The following is a 16496-nucleotide window of genomic DNA, read 5'->3' on the forward strand; positions in this document are numbered from 1 at the left end:
AATAAATATGGATAACAGCAAATGGTGTGTCTTTAAAATACGGGCAAACAGCACAAATGACCGAAGGTGAATCAAAGCCAAATTTCCAAGCATGTGGGTCCTATGCTGCCTGTGGAAAGCATTCAACATGAGTGTATTCAAAAGACAACATTTTATAAATTACCAGCGACTGACTTCCACAGTCAAGACCATTTAAATAGGGGTGCGCAGTGTTAATTCAAACATATATCGACTTAAACAAAAACAACTTTACTGAAACTTTTTAATTTAAGGTCAACCATCACAAAAGGGGGCGTTAATATTTACCATTAAATATTTAATTTAACAGTGAACGTATATATTTAAAAAAATCACAAAACATACTTTTGAAAACAAATCACGTGTCCAGAATTCTGGAGTTAAATACTGTTGTTATTTTTTTGTTTTGTAATTCAAGAGAACGGCTTGAATATTGGATCGGTGATTGACATTTAGACTAAAGGAAACCAGGCTTTAAGCTCTCAGCATCACCACGAATCCAATCCAACCGCCACAAACACCACACGTGCGCAAACATGAGCAAGCGACAGCACCTGGCGACATGACACAGAGTGAAACGAGTGTACTTGAGGTCTGTTGAAAATTAGAGGGATTGTAGTTGGGATACATTTTTTGGTCTCTAGGAGGCATTGGTAATCAGGTAGCGATTTTATTAGTAGCAAGTAAGTAGAGGTCTGTTGAGTGTAACAGTGCTTTAATTTGACATACCAGTGACAAAATGTATACCTGTATTTATATTATTATTTAATAAGACCATCCTCCACTTAACTCTATCTCCTTTCCCGTTGGGTTCAAACTTAGCTAAAAAAAAACAAGAAATTATTTTAGCATTGCCAATTCATCTTTCTCTCCTTTATGATCATGCCACCTTGCTCCGTGAAATTCCTCACACCTTGCGATATTTTTTAACGGAAACAAAAAATCAGTTTTCAAATCCCTCTTGTAGGGTGATCAAGGAGACGAAGACGATGGCAGTGCACAGGCGGCGAGAGAGAAACACGCTTGAGGGATCGTTGAGCGCTTTCGACATTTCGAACGCGACGTTTGCCACCGCGCGGTAAATCCCCGCAAGACCGAGTCTCGTGTGTTTGTTTCGTTTCGCTCTGCTACGCGACGTGCGTATTCTTCTCAGCGCCGTCCGTCCCAGAAGCGGGCGACACACTCCGGCGAGCACATCAGCAAACGCGCGGTCGCTGGACACCAATCCTCGTGTTTCTCTGTCGTGTCTTGTCGTGGCGGGGTCAGTGTCAAAGGTGGCCAAGAGCCCCCCCCCCTCACTCCCCCCCTCTCTCTCTCTCTGCAATCCTACAGAGACGTCCGTGAAGCAATTTGGTAGACGTGCCACTCACAGGGCAGGTAGACGGTGTAAGATAAAGCATTTTGTTTTTTGAGCATTTTGGAACGCCGCGGTAAACCTTTGGTTTGCACCGGTAACAAAAGAAATGAGGACTTTTGTATTTTTCTAACATCGGAGGTGAACAGAGGTAAAGAGGTACTTAAGAGATCGGATTATGCAGACAGACTACACACCGCAGGTTGTGCAGAGGGCTTTTTCGGCGTAGCGTTACAGTTGAGTTGCCCAGTCGCCACTACCGCTCATCCTCCTCATATTCATTTGAGTGGCTCCTCTGTGTATTGTGAAGCCACACGTTTCACTGGCAGTGTGCCACACACACACCAAGCCAGAGCCAGGATGTCAACACTTCACCAGCTGGGCAATGCACCTACCCCAACGCAAACTTGGCACGTTAAAACATTTATACACGACAATTAATTTTTAGTTTTTTCGAAAGTGTGTGTGTTTTTTTTTGTAAAGAAAATGCAAAAGTAAAAACGACAAATAACGTTAATAACCGTATTCTACAACTGCACGTTTAGTCAATGCGCGCACCACGCGTGCGTCGTGAGTCGGTGTCAACTTTTCGAGAAGCAACTTCAGCTTGACCAGTTCCGTGTAAAATTGGCGGCACGGTTTAACCGGCCGGCAGGTTGGCCCCCAGCCGGTACGGCTTCCAACACGGCGAGAGGGAGTTGCGCTCCGGTAAGTGCTACAGCCCGTGGTTAAAACGAGGAGATGACGCCGGATGCCTTTGGACCGTAAACAAGACGGCCGCAGAATGTACACTTCACGTCGAGTTAATACTGGCAAATGTCGTTTTTGATTAAAACCCTCCTCAGGTTGGGTTAAACGCCCGCTCCGTTCGTGCGTTTGTCTTCGATGCTGGCTTCCCGTCCGCAGGGGCGCAAAGCAAAATGGAAGATTTCAGTCTCGTGGAGTTTTGAATGCAGCATCACCGAGAAGAAGATGCTCTTCACGCCGTCGCTGCCGTCGCCACCATTGTTGCACCACCGCCGTTGTGACCACGGCGATGTCAAACCACCTCACAATGTTCACGTGGGACCATCCGATCCTTTACAAAAGACATCATCGGCGCGCAGGGTGCGTACGCTGCTCACGGCAGTTTGTCACTTGTTTTCATACGTCACGTATTCTGACTTCTTGTTGTTCTCGTCGTTTTTCGGTCCGGAAAAGCAAGCACTGCCGCCACCTTGCGTAGTAAGCGCCGTGGGCGGCGGTGGAGGTGGTGGCGGTTGGACTTTTGAGGATCGCGTCGCTGGGGAAGGGGGGGGGGGCGAGAACGCACGAGCGACGCGTCGCCCTTCCGCCCGTCCGCCGTTCTCCGAGCCGGCGGACGTGGACGCGTGCCCCCTCGCGCCGTCGCCGAGTCGGCGCCGGCGGCCCCCCTCTCACTCCAGCTCGTTCATCAGCGGCTCCTCCTCCTCCGTGTCCTTGTCATCCTCCAGCTCGGGGCTGTGCGGGGCCGACGCCATCAGAGAAATGGGGACGTTGTTGTCGGCCATCTCCACGCGGCTCCTCTTCACGTGGAAGGGATGTCTGTGGTCGTAGGGCGCGGCATGCGGCCCGGAGGGGAGCGAGGGACGGAGAGAGATGGAGATGTGCGTAGACAGAGAAGGTAGCCAGCCAGACGGAAGAGAAAGAGGAAGAAGTCGATGTAAAGACGGAGAGAGCGTCGGCAGAAAGTAACAGAAGTAAACACGTGGAGAGGCAGAGAGAGACGGAGACACAGCGTGAGGCAGAGAGATGAGGAAGTCATAGGAGATATGGAGGAAGAGTAACCGTGAGAGAGACAGAGACCAAGGAGACAGACAGAGGTACAGAGGAGAGAGAGACAGAGTGAGACGAAGGAACATTAAATACATCGTGTAAATATGCACTGCTCATTCAGCCAACAACACGGCTGGAATAAATCGGTGGGGTTTGTGAATCGAGGAGAGATAGAACCACGTGGTATATGTCCAGCACACCCGAGCAGGGCTGTTAGGGGACCAGTAGAGGCGATATCGTCTCCATTTTTGGCAACCATTATCAGACTAAATAAACATTTGCCAACACAACAAGCAAGCCCCAAAATATTTCACGTGGCCTCTATTAATAATGTGTCTTGAAGACGAGTTAAAAGGTGGCCACTGCTTTTGCAAGGTCGTTCACATTTAGTAATACCACTGTTGCAGTAAAAATGTCTTGGCCACGTGGTAATGTGGAATTGTTGCGAACATATTTTTGGCAGTGGACTGCTGCTTTTGTGTACAGTCACAGATATGACGTTAGCAGACATCACCTATGTAACGTTACCAATGCATACGCATTATAAAGTGTACACACCTGTACATATATATGAATAGACACATACCTACTATAATCACCCAGGAATGTCTGTCCTTAACGCTCGTGACGTCACTACACATCGACCAGCCCCCCTAATTAATATTCATGAGCAGGTGACGTCTCCAAATGGACACCCCCCCAGCCCTCACTAATAAATCATGCGAAAGTGACGTCACTCCACGTCGACCAGCCCCCCTCAATAATCATGAACAGGTTACGTCCTCCACATGGACCCCCCCTCATTAATAATCATGAGCAGGTGACGTCAATCCACATGGAGCACCCTCCCCCCTCATTAATATTCATGAGCAGGTGACGTCACTCCACATCGAACAGCCCCCCTCATTAATAATCATTAACAGATGACGTCCTCCAAATGGACACCCACACCGCCATTAATAATATTAGCGGCTGACGTCACTCCACATGGGGGGGCGAGGTGCCTCCTCCCCCCTCCTCGGCGTCAACTCACAACCCTCACTACAAAGGCAGAACCCCACGTCACGTGATCTCCCTAACGCTATTGAGACATAGAAGTAAAAAGGACGTCATGATGAACAAGGGATTATAATCTTAGCATTAATAGGTCTGTGTCACCGCGCCCTTACAAATTGCACACGAATTGATGCAATGAATATCACGTCGCGGTCTGCTTTTCGCTTGCAAGTTTCAGATTTACTGCGAGACACCCGTCCTTGGACGGGCAAAAGGCGAGTCCATATATAAAAGACAAAGATCCCCTGTGCGGCCTTAACAGACTGTTGGGGCAAGTGCTGTTAGCGAGCACCTATAAATGCCAGCAAGGCACACGAGGGAATGGGTGACCAGCGCCACGTCTGGCTGCCTTTGTCTCCCTAGTGGCGATGTTTACACACCGCACCAGGTACTCATTGAGGCTGAGTCGACTTAGGGGAGGCCCTTGACTGGTTAAAAAAATCATCGATGATGTTGACCGTGAGCAGGACTTGAAGTCGGGTCACCAGGTTCGTAAACGCAGTGCGATAACCACGAGACGACACCACCACTCCCCCATACACACATGCCCACACGCGCATATGCACATGCCTACAAGTGATGAGCTTCAAATAAAAAACACATTTCGAATTTTGAGATGTTTAAGGACATTTTCAGATGTACTTTCTGATCGTTGCCATCTCAAATTTTGCGTTAAGGCCTTACTTCTGATTATTTTTATTTCCGTAATCTGAAATGAGGGCACCCATCCATAACCTCACATACAACTGTATGTACAGTATGACAAGCGATTAATATATTTCGATACAATTCCTGTTTATATATTAACCCTGATACTGTATATATAAAATAATAAGTGCAATGATATTGGAGGTCACTTTCCCGAAATGTAAATCGGCGCGTGTGTGACTGCGCATGCATTTAATATTCAGTCCCCTCGTAAATACGCACACACAAACACGCATATCAATAAACAAGCCAGGCCATACGCTCCCTACATTTATGAATCTGTCTTCGCCCATGAATTTAGCAAAGGGATCCACGCGGAGCCGCGAGTGTGTGCCCGTCATCGGAGAGTAACTGCAGCGCTTAGCAGCACGCGATCAGTAGTTTATCTATCTTTCTGTACACAGTATAATCTATCTATCTGGCTGTCTCTAATCTACCTATGTATGCACTCTGTGTCTATCATAAGTCTACCCTCGGTCAATCTGAGTGCCGTATGGGGCAATTTGAACAATGCACAGGCAAGGGTCTGTTTTGCAACAAACAAGTACTTCTCTGCTCACGCGTCTCGATCGAGGATGTGTTTGCGTTGGGATTCTGTCACGATGTAAATGGTCAGCCCATTGGACTTGCAATCCGCAGGTCACCGGGTTCAATCCCCATAGGCGGTGTTTTAAAACAACAATGGTGCAAGTTGCTGGAAGCCCTCCGCCTCTTATCCACCCAGCAGTGTCAATGGGTTCAACCGCTGCTCATTAATTGGCACCACGCATGTGTGGCTGGAATGGAAGAGTAGGCCAAAGTACAATCGAGAGGGGGGCTCTCTTGAGCTTCCTGCGGTGCAGGCAACTTCCGCCGGCCAGTGGCGTGAGCAAGCAATTGCAGGGATGCACCTTTGTCCATAAGACATCATCAGCGTGAGGGCCGCCACACATTGAAACCATTGTGGGTTTGACAGCAGCACGATGATGATGGTGGTGATGGGGAGTGTTGTCTCTCTGTGTGTATTGTCGGGGGGCCGCACGTCAGGGGCCGCGCTAAAGGCCACTAGTGGCCACCAGTGGCCCGTGGGGGCCTTGCGAAGATTCACAGTATCTAGATCACAGATTCACAGAATCTAGATTCACAGCTTCACAGAATCTAGAACAAGCTGTAGTTGTTGGGAGTGGGGGTGTGTGGTGGCGGGTTTGCCTCCCCCCTCTCCTCCCTGCCCGCTCATTGACATACAATACGGGCGTAAACAAGACGAGCGCAGATTAGCGCGGCCGCCCCGCGCGATGAAATATTGACGGCGGCGATAAATAACGGAAGGCGAGCGGGCGTCGAGGCCAATCACGCCGGCTCGGTGGTGGGGTGTGGGTGGTCGGTGCGGGCGGCACAGCGGCAAACAGGCGCGCCGCCGAGCGGAGCGACGCCGTCCCGGGAGACGGAGTCGCGTGCGACGCGGCGAGCGACTGACGGAGCTGACGGAGCCCGCGGGGGCCGGGGTTTGGTTCACGTCGGGGTTGGGAACGGCGGGTCAAGCGGCGGTCGCTTTGGCCCCAACGGCGCCTCTGGTGAGCGCCGCTCGGTGCCCGCTGCGGCCGCACCATGGACGAACGTCGTCACCGCCGCCGCCGCGTTGCAGGGGCGCACGGACGTCGCCCGAGTCGTTTCTAACGACCGCCGCGGCGTTAACGGCGGCGATTTTTGTTTAGTCGTCCGAATTAAATCGTGGTGCGGTGGTGGCTAAGCACGTGGCCCTGTGATCCAGCACTACGAAGGCAGTGAGGGTTGGCGGATCGCGCAAACGTCGTGGTAAAATTCCCTTCCCGTGGATGCATTCTCCTGGCTTGCTTGCCAGGAGAATGCGGCAAAAATGTGGACTCCACTTGGTTCTGTTTGTATGGGATTGAGTCCCCCCCCCCCTCTCGCATGCGTGGGATTTCTTCCAAGTGCTCCGGTTTCCTCTGGCATGTAAACACTCATTCAATGGCCCGTAACATCTCAATATTTAGAGACGTGCAGAACTTGGAAAGGGAATTTGGTGCCAGGTCATCGCGTGGCCTTTGCAGATTGTCTGTGGTTCCTCCTTGCACCTGAGTCTCTCTTTGAGAGTGAGCAAATGCCGTGCTGCTCACTACAAGTTGAAATTATTATAAAAGGGTATCGGTACAGCCCTGTGATTGCATGCTCATGCCACTGCCGACATAAGGGGCATAGAGTCCCACTAGTGGGTATTTCTGGCCTACTCTTCTACATAAGTTGTACAGGACTGCGGTGAAATATACGATGTATTTTTGCCTTCTAGCAGGAGTGGCTACATTGCCATTATTTTTTTCTCAATTCGGAGATGCGCAACAATTATCGTACTAAGAAATGTCAAAGCATCACAGCCGGTGTTACACAGCAGTAGCTACAGCAGCAGAAACTACAGCATCTACAGCTACAGCAACAGCCGCATCTGCAGCTGCAGCAGCCGCAGATGCAGGAGCCACAGCTGCAATAGCTACAGCAGCTGCTGCAGCAGGTACAGCCGCAGCAGCCGCAGCTGCGTCTGGACGCTGTTGTGTAGCCCCGCACTGCGGTCCACCCTCTGCTGCCGCTGTCGTGCAAATTAACTGACACTTTCTCGTATTTTAAATGCATGAAATTAAATTATTTAAACTTGCCATACAAATTATTTAGACATGATGTATAATGTACGTTCAAACCAATTTGCATATCCCTCTGCCCGCACTCCAAATACACAATATTTTAGCGTTGCAACAAAACAGCATGTGTGTGTGTACTTGGGGAGCGGTGGCGCAGTGGTTAGTGCACTGCACTACAGACCCAGCAACCCGAGCTCTCACTCACAACCGACAAGTGACGATTATTTGCAACGTTCCTGGTCCTCCGCTAGGTCTACGCAGCCTTAAAAATGGGTAGCTGGTGCGGTGTGTAAACATTACCACTGAGGAGACAAAGGCGGCCGGGCGTGGTGCTGGCCACCCACACCCTTTCGCGTGCCGGCCTTCACCGGTGCTGCTACTCGCTAACACAGCACTTGTCTCAAAAGTTTGATCGTACCACCGCTCACAGAAGGGGCACAGAGAGCCCCGTGGGTAGCCTTCATAGGAAGATGGCGAGGTGTCATTTTCAAATAAAGCGAAATTAGACGGTGCATTTCACCATCAATTGTAGAACGTATGTAGAAGGGAAGGCCAAGCATATCGACTAGTGGGGGCTCTCTGTGCTCCTTCTGTCGGCAGTGGCACGAGCAATCAACCACAGAGACAACCCATTCCCTGTGAGTGACTTGTGAGGCAAGTGCTGTTAGCGAGCACCTATTACGCACAGCGCCGTCATCAGAGTTTCGTGTCACGGCGCTTGGTACAAATTGGTGGCCTTGGCTCCCCCCCCGCCGATGATGGACGACGTCACAACACTTAGTCCTCCTCATTTTAGTCTGAGTTAACCTAAAAGAGGTTCAGAAGCCAATTGCCAGAGTGGATGTTGTGCGTTATGGCAAGGACATGGATGCGGTTGCCTGAACCGGTATGCCACCGCTCGCTACGGATGTACTCTGGTCAATACCACACCTGGCTGCCACTGCCTTCACACCGTGCCAATGGTTACACACCGTGCCAGATTTAAGAATGGTTCGACCTTGGGGTGGCCCAGAGCCTGATCAGATATTCGCCACGGATTATTTGAACCCGTCGGAGGGAATGGAACGTGGGTCGCTGGGTTCGTAGCACTGAGGGCTGACCACACGCCCCTGCAAACAGAGACACACGCACACCTTTACACATCGACATCGCCCACACAAGCGTTAATATCGACGCAACTGCAGGTTCTTAATTCCTGAATTATTTTAACAAGCAGCGTAGCTTCTCTTTCCAGCTCTAACGCATGACAGCGACTGGCAGCCTACACACACACGCTCTCTCCTTAGCCTTGCTCGCTGCGTCCCAACAGAATACCTGCTTGAGTATTCAATAATGGAGCACAACACATGCTGCTTAAGTGCCGCCAACAAGTCGTAACTAATCAGGGCAGGCTGGCATGATGGAGGGCGCGAGCCGCAACGCCCTCATCAGCATGCGGCGCCTGTCCGCCGCTCCTCTTTTCAAGACGACAACCCGAGGAGAAAATCTTCCTCCATTAATCAACTTCAGGCCGGGGACAACGGTGATGCATGCTGCTTTCGCTGGGGATTAACGACCGCCTCGACTTTCCCTTTCTTAAACCCCCCCACATATCCACCCTTCGACACACCGAATGGGGGGGGGGGGGGCACGTCGGGCCGTCGACGCGGCTGGGGGGAGGGAGTTTGCCGGTGACAGGGAAGACAACAACAACAACGACGACAACGACAACGTGCCGGCGTGTAAACACGTGGCCCCCGCGCGCCGCTCGGCGTATTAGCCCGGCCCGACGGGAGCGACGTGAGGCGGCAGGGCGATGCGAGTGGGGGGGGGAGTCAAGGGGGGAGGGGGGGAGTCAAGGGGGGAGGGGGGGAGTCAAGGGAGGGGTGGGGGGGGGAGTCAAGGGGGGAGGGGGGGAGTCAAGGGGGGGGGGAGTCAGGGGGGGGGGAGTCAAGGGGGGAGGGGGGGAGTCAAGGGGGGAGGGGGGGGGGGGGAGTCAGGGGGGGGGAGGCAAGGGGCCACGTTTCCAATGGGCTCAACATATAAACGGTTTATAACAATAGTGATGATTGCCTTTATCGATACTATCTTCAACAGGTAATGAGTATTCCGGATTCTGCTCACCGACAGTGCATATTCGTAAACACGATATCAGAACAACCACGATCGTCGCTTCCTCATCCAGGCAACTGTCGTCTGAACCTCAATCCTCTTTTGCAACAGGGCGCTGCTAGGGCGCCTTTGGCCAATTCCCCTTACATTTGAGGACAGACATTTCTTTATATTTTGGCTTCATCTGAAGGCCTGCACATTACAGCGCACTACCGTGAAATATCCACTAAGCGTAATATTAAGAGCCTATTAGGCAGCACACTGAGTGGCAAACGGTTTATTCCCTGCGACAGAATTATTATGATGATGATGGTGGTGGTGGTGACGATTACGGGGAGGGAGGCTCCGTCATGTTGCAAGGGCGCTGTCAGCGCGCGCGTTGCTCCCGTGCCAAGCAGATGCCTCGGCTCGGCTCTCCCTCCCCCCCCAGCAGCACCCCCCGTGCACCCCGGGGGGGTGGCGAGGCGCCACGCGGCCCAAAGAGCCCTCCGGTGCAAAGGGGCCGTCCATAAATGACGTCACGCGATTTTGGACAATTTTTTACCCGATTTTTGACCCCCTCCCTATCGTCACACGGCGTCACAAAAAGTCAGACCCCCCCTCAAATATGACGTCACAAGCTCTGACCCCCTCCCCCTCAAAAAAATAAAACATGCTTCAAATCGCTTTAAACTATTGTCATTGTAGTGCGTATTTAATTGTAGGAGGAAACATTTATTAAAACGTATATTTAATTAAGTAGAACGTGTTGTCTATATTTATTTAAAGTTGCGCATTTTGATGTGACGTCACATTCCTCACCCCCCCGACCTCCCCCCCCCTAGGTGCGTGACGTCATTTATGGACGGCCCCTAAGAGCTCGCGACGTCGCCTCTCATTCGCGACGTTCACGAGCCAATTACATTTGCACAGCACGAGTTAATGGACAGTTCGAATTATATCTGTTGATTATGAGTTGTGTTATTTATTCGAATGTGTTCCTGCGAACGCTGCTCAGTTCGTAGCAAAGCAGCCCTTCCTAGTTGGACATTTGCAAGTTACAATCCTGCCCAGCGTCACTTTCACATCGTCGTTAAACTGAGTATTATAAAGGTGCAGTGCTGCAATTTCTGCTCATGCCACTGCTGGCTGAGGGAGGCTATAGAAAGCCCCTCGAGAGGGTGTTTGGCCTCCTCTTCTTCCACGCTGGTCAGACGTCTTTGCAAGAGGCGGGAGAGTATCCACACTTTACCCCACCGCGTGCAAGCTGCCAATCGACGACCTGTGGTGATGCACCCATGGCCACTGTTGGTGTGCACAGAGTTGGGCGAGATTTTAGAAACTTGCCCAACTGCCACGCCGGCAGATCGAGCCGATGACCTCTGGATTTCAGGTCCAATGTGCCGTTACCCATTTGACCGTGGCAATATTTGTAACGTGCCTTTAGATGAGATCGTTTAGAATATTTGGCTCAGAGGTCGCAACCGGGTACCCGATACCCGTACCCTACCCGATACCCGGCTGGGTACGGGTACGGGTACCCGTTTGCGACCCTGGTACGGCCGGGTACGGGTACGGGTAGGCCGTGAGTCACTGGTGAGTCACCGTTTGTCACTCATTTCAGGTGGGGTACGGGTACGGGTAGGGAACCCGTACCTGGCCGGATACGGGTACGGGTACCCGTTTGCGACCCTGGTGCAGCTGGGTACGGGTAGGGAATCAAAACCCGTTTGCGACCTCTGATTTGGCTGCTGTACATTTTCGCATGATAAGCCACTTCGTTGAGCTATCGTTTGTGGCCAGGTCGCTTCTGAAAAATAAGCGAATAGCGCGGTGGGACTTACCTGGTAAAATAAAAAAAATAGTTTAGTTTTATTTGTACATTTTTTAAAAAGTGATTTGCTCGCCTTTCCTATACTTTGCACTCCTATCGTGTTTTTGTTTTGTTGTTGTAACGTCCTGACCCTGTGCCCCTACTGGGCAACTGTGACAAAGAACTTTATAGCTTATCGGATTCACCCAGTAAAAATAATTATTCAGATTCTGATCTCCACTCTGGCTTCAGACCACAAATGGAGGCAAACATTGCCCCACGCTCATTTGAGTGCGGAGACACTTTGACTGATTACATCTAGATACAATACAATAACCTTTTAATCAATCTATGTAAGAACCCACTGACATTACCTATCAGCACTGTATATGTACGTTATATTACACTGTATATGTACATACATTATATTACAATGTATATGTACATACATAATATTACACTTTATTTGTAACTAGTTCATTAAGCCTGTGTTCGCTAGGCAAACGTTTTAAATAAATATAATATTAACTTGATATGATTTTTACAATTTTTATCTACGACATAAAAATTTAGAATTTTCTGCAAAGAAAAAAAATTGTTGAAGACTTGATTCAACTTGTTATATTTAAAGGCGTGCCCATCATAAACCGCTCGATTTAAACATTAAGTTATCAGTTATTAGAAAGAACAAAAAATAAAGAACTTAATATTCTATGAAGAGAAGCTCTTATCTTTGATCGTTTTCTAATTATTCAGATTTGAACACCATAAAATGCGTATTTTTTCGTTCAAAACCGCTTAAATCCGAAATATCTCAAAAACAATAAAGGATAAAACAACGGCTCTCGCTTTAATTGTATTTGCCGTTTAACGCTCTGTCAAAGGAAACAAAATGCAATTTGACATTTTGAACGGTTTATGAATGACACGCATAAATATGTTCATGGGCACTTTCAATCGATATTTGGGGGGCTTAAAATGAAAAATGACGGATTTTCAGATTTGTCCTGATGTTTGTGTCATTAAAGCTACCTATGTACCAAACTGCAGCTTTCTATCTTGTCAGTAAGTGCCTTAAGAGATTTTTTGAGACATACAGATTAAGGCTTTTATATAGATTGTGTGGGGTTCCTTTTCAAATCGGGATTTTGGCAGTCGCAGGCACACATCTATTTACTTTTAATTAGCAGTGGCATTACATAACAGTTGCGTAGTGAAAATAAAAGATACCAGTAATAACGATAGTGCTGTGAAGCTCATTAAGTTAGAATGAGCTCTGGGCCTTTAAACATGTACATTGTGGCCATCTGCTTGCATCTGTGTGGGCTGCTGGAACATCTCGGTACTAAAGCTGTCCGGTCGAGTGAGACAAACAAAGACCTCACAATAACAACAACAACAACAACCCCGTTGCAAAATGGTAAAATGACAACAACCGAACGAACCATCTATTTGCGGCCGCATTTCACAACCGAACATCCCTTGGGCTAATGCAGCAAAACCAACGATGAAAAGGGATATGCAGTGAATTACGAAAGACACTTGAAGATTCAAATCCAATGCACGCGTGAATAATTAATGCGTTATAAAACAATGGTCAGGAGCTCCATCGTTTTAATTGTGCTTCATATTTATCGCTCGTTCCCACAATTTGCTCTAAATAAAGTTGAGTGTGTGAATTTAAATGAACGTCTTAAAACACGCTCCTATTTAATTACTCATCAAACTATAAATTACACGAAAGATAAAATCCTCAGTTTTAACCGTCACTAATAGTCGGTTATTTTAGGCCATTATAATGGCAATTCTGTGCAAGAATGTGCGTATTCGTTTAACGTTAAATGATCGCTGTAAGATTTCTTGGTGAAAAAAAAGTTCAATCGTGCGCGTGTTACGCAAATGTGTAAATGTGATGACTAAGTTAATGTTCACACCTGCAATGGGACAATGTGGAACATTTTAAGCACTGTAAGTTTAATAGGTACGCAATTAAATCGAGGTTACCAAAAGGATATCCTCCAATTCTTAAATACCAAACGTGGTCTGTGACAACGGCGAAACGCAAAAAGTGAAACGTCCCTGACGCGTCTCTGCTGCCCCCCCTGCGCCCAGAGATGGCGTGGGGAGGCAAGCGCCGCTGGAGGTGAACATCGCCACCAGCATCGACGTGCATGTGAAGCAGCAGAGCAGAAGTGTACGCATGTGTGTTGAACTTCTTTCGCACCGTACGTAGCCAACCGTGATGATCGGAGGTTGCGGGGGAAGGACAACAAACTCGACACCAAGATCAGTTTTAAAGAAATTAGTTTCCAATCTTGATTTAAAACGACGTAGCTCCAGTGGATTCCGGATATGAAAGCGAGCGATGCAGTGGCCGTCTTTGTTCGATCAAATATAAAGAGGGTCACACATATAACGGAACAGGCATGAGGTTGTGGGACAGAGTGTGAGTGTTTGATTTGCAGTGGCAGCGCTTAGACAAAAAAGCAAAGCAAAGCAAGAGGTTTGGATCCCAGGCAACTCAAGAGACCCAGGAATTTAATATAACAATCACAATTAGATCTCCATCATCACTATCGCGTCTCCATCTCTCTCTCTTCTCTCATCTAACTTTGTGTACATCTCTTATCTCGCCACTGCTATTTATCTCCCTTCCCCATCTCGTGTCACTTCACGATGAGTTTATAAATTAAAAGCCCCCCCCTCCCTCCGCAACCCCACCCCCTTCTGCTTAAGAGTCCTCAATAGACCAGCACCACCACTGCTGATCGCTCGTCCCCCACTCCCGCCTAACACTCTGCAAACCCCCCCCTACTCCTCCTCCCTAATTGCAAAACGTGACCCGTTCCCGTCTTTGCTGGCACTCTTCCCTGTTTGTTCTACCGGTTCCGTGGACACGTGGTGAGTGCAGGAGCCGGGGCCACGCGGGGGCCACGCGGGGGGCGAGGGGAGCGTGGGGGGGGGGTGACCGCGCGTCTCTAACCGGCGGCGGTGGGGTGGTTCTCAACGCACCTGTGTGCAGGCGCATGGCTCATAGGAGCCCAAGGTCCCCGTGGTTGGGGAGACTCCACCTCTGTCCAATTGAGACTACGGGGAGAGAGAACAAAAGCTGTGCCACCACGCATGCCTTTCGCTTCACACGCGCACACACACAGGGACACGCGTGGGGGGGGGGGGGCGAGGAAACACAAGGGGGCTTGAAGGGGGAGGTCGGGGATCCACGGTGAGAACACTTCGCTCTCGCTGACACTCACCCCGCGGCTGACCGTGAAGTGACAGGCGGCCGCGAGCGTGCACGCACACGAAGGTGACCCCCTCGCCCTGGGTTCAGCCGTAGATGCTGACTGTGCGAAGCGCCGTCATGAGTGAGCACCTCTGAAGACCAATGGCCAGGACCACGCACGTGCGAGCCACCGTTTGTCTCTCCTTTGCCAATGTTGACCACATCACTGTTGACCACATCACTGCACCAGGCGCTCGCGTTTTGGAAGTCGAACCCAGGGTGGCCCAATGCAGGTTCGGACGTCGACTGTCACTGTGATTGAGTGCGGCCAGGGAGTTGAACCGCAGTTTGCTGGCTTTGTAGTGTGGTATGCAAACCGCTGCATCATACCAATGACAAAAACATCCCCCTCCTACTCTATCGCCTTGTACAGACTCGTGGGGCAAGTGCTGCTGGCGAATCCCTGTTTAGTGCGGCCAACGTCATTCCTGGCCGGGTCATTGTCTCCCGCAGTATCGGTGTTTACGCACCGCACTGGGCGCTCATTTAAATGTAATTTGACGTAGGGGAGGCTCGGGACCGCTTCAGATATTCGCCGCTGATGTTGGACCCGGCCAGGAACGGGAACTCGGGTAGACCTAGTCCATAAGCGTCAGGGCGCTAACCACCGCGCCGCCGCTCCCCGCTAAATTGTTAATGCACGCTGACACCGCTGCAATGACCACTGTGGAGGCCACATTTTTTTGTAATTTCACGATTAAATCACACACGTGGACGTATGAGAGAGGCTCCGCGCTGCGTGCGTACGAGACAGGGAGATTGAGTGCGTGTGTGTGCGAGAGGGCCTGCGTGCTTATCGCACGTGTGCACAAAACCCAATGAATTAGCTAAATCAGACATAATTGAATAACCAATGGAATAATTCCTTCTGCATCGCTTAATTTTGTTGAGTTAAACATATGGGAAAAGCACTTTACGAATGTTCCGCATTCTTATTATTATTGAGCAGCAATTCAAATGTCCCAAAGGGACAGTTTTGAAATGGTGCTCTTTAAAGCCAAATACGTATTGAGGGAAAAAAAAAACAATAAAAAAACATTTCAATCTCATGCTTGCGTGACTGCAGCCTGACCGCGGTTCCTTTCTCTCCTAAAATTAGTTGTCATTCGCGTAAGGGGCTTACGCACGGAGCGCAACGTGCGTTCCCTCTCAAAGACGCCAACGCAGCACCTGTTCAGGACAGCCACCGCTGCTGCTCGGCACAGCGGCAGTGCCAACGTTGCGCCGCGGACTCTGGCATCAACACCGCAGCGCCGCGTTACACGTGGCACTTGCCGAGGCCGTTTCGGTGCGATGCCAAGTTTCCACATCTCGTGAAGGGGCAAACCCCAATTTACGGTCAAACTAATTCCATAACCGCGGAGTGCAGACCTCTGTGAACTGCGATTGGCCTCCATCTGCCCTCCCCCTCCACCTTCGCTCGCGTAATTACAGCGTAGTGACTGGTGTCTTACTGCGTAGGGTCAGCGTCTAATTAGCCGCTCAGCAATGTCTTAATTTCCCTGCCGTTTGAGGTAGGGTAGCTGGGGCCCTGCCTCTGACATCGGCGTGGGTGACGCCACGGCTGAGCTGGGGACAGTCGTTAGCTGAGTAACGCGCCACTCACTCTGGTGGTGGAGAGGAATCGTAATGCTTCCCCTGGTCCCAGCTCCCACTCATTGTATTATCGATTTGAGGAGGTATCTGTGTCTTGGCGAGATGTTAACTACATTGTCTGGTACACAGGAAGTCATGGGTTCGATCCCGACCCTGACGCCTGCATATTTGTAG

General features: G+C 50.0%; 1 protein-coding gene across 12 annotated transcripts in view; it reads right to left on the reverse strand.

The window, feature by feature from the left end:
• Window positions 1-737: 737 nt before the first annotated feature.
• Window positions 738-16496, reverse strand: part of LOC133342575 (forkhead box protein P1-like) — a 397236-nt gene continuing 381477 nt past the window's right edge. For 11 of the 12 annotated variants that reach the window (XM_061551773.1, XM_061551771.1, XM_061551770.1 and 8 more), the window contains one exon: window positions 14389-14530. In XM_061551773.1, the coding sequence (XP_061407757.1) occupies window positions 14422-14530 (109 nt within the window). In that variant the 3' untranslated portion in view covers window positions 14389-14421. Of the gene's footprint in view, window positions 2936-14388; window positions 14531-16496 lie in introns of those variants that run through there. The other variant, XM_061551765.1, reaches the window with a different exon arrangement.

Source organism: Lethenteron reissneri, chromosome 15, assembly GCF_015708825.2.
Source record: "Lethenteron reissneri isolate LAM-NWPU_2019-01 chromosome 15, ASM1570882v1, whole genome shotgun sequence".
NCBI classification, from domain to species: domain Eukaryota; kingdom Metazoa; phylum Chordata; class Hyperoartia; order Petromyzontiformes; family Petromyzontidae; genus Lethenteron; species Lethenteron reissneri.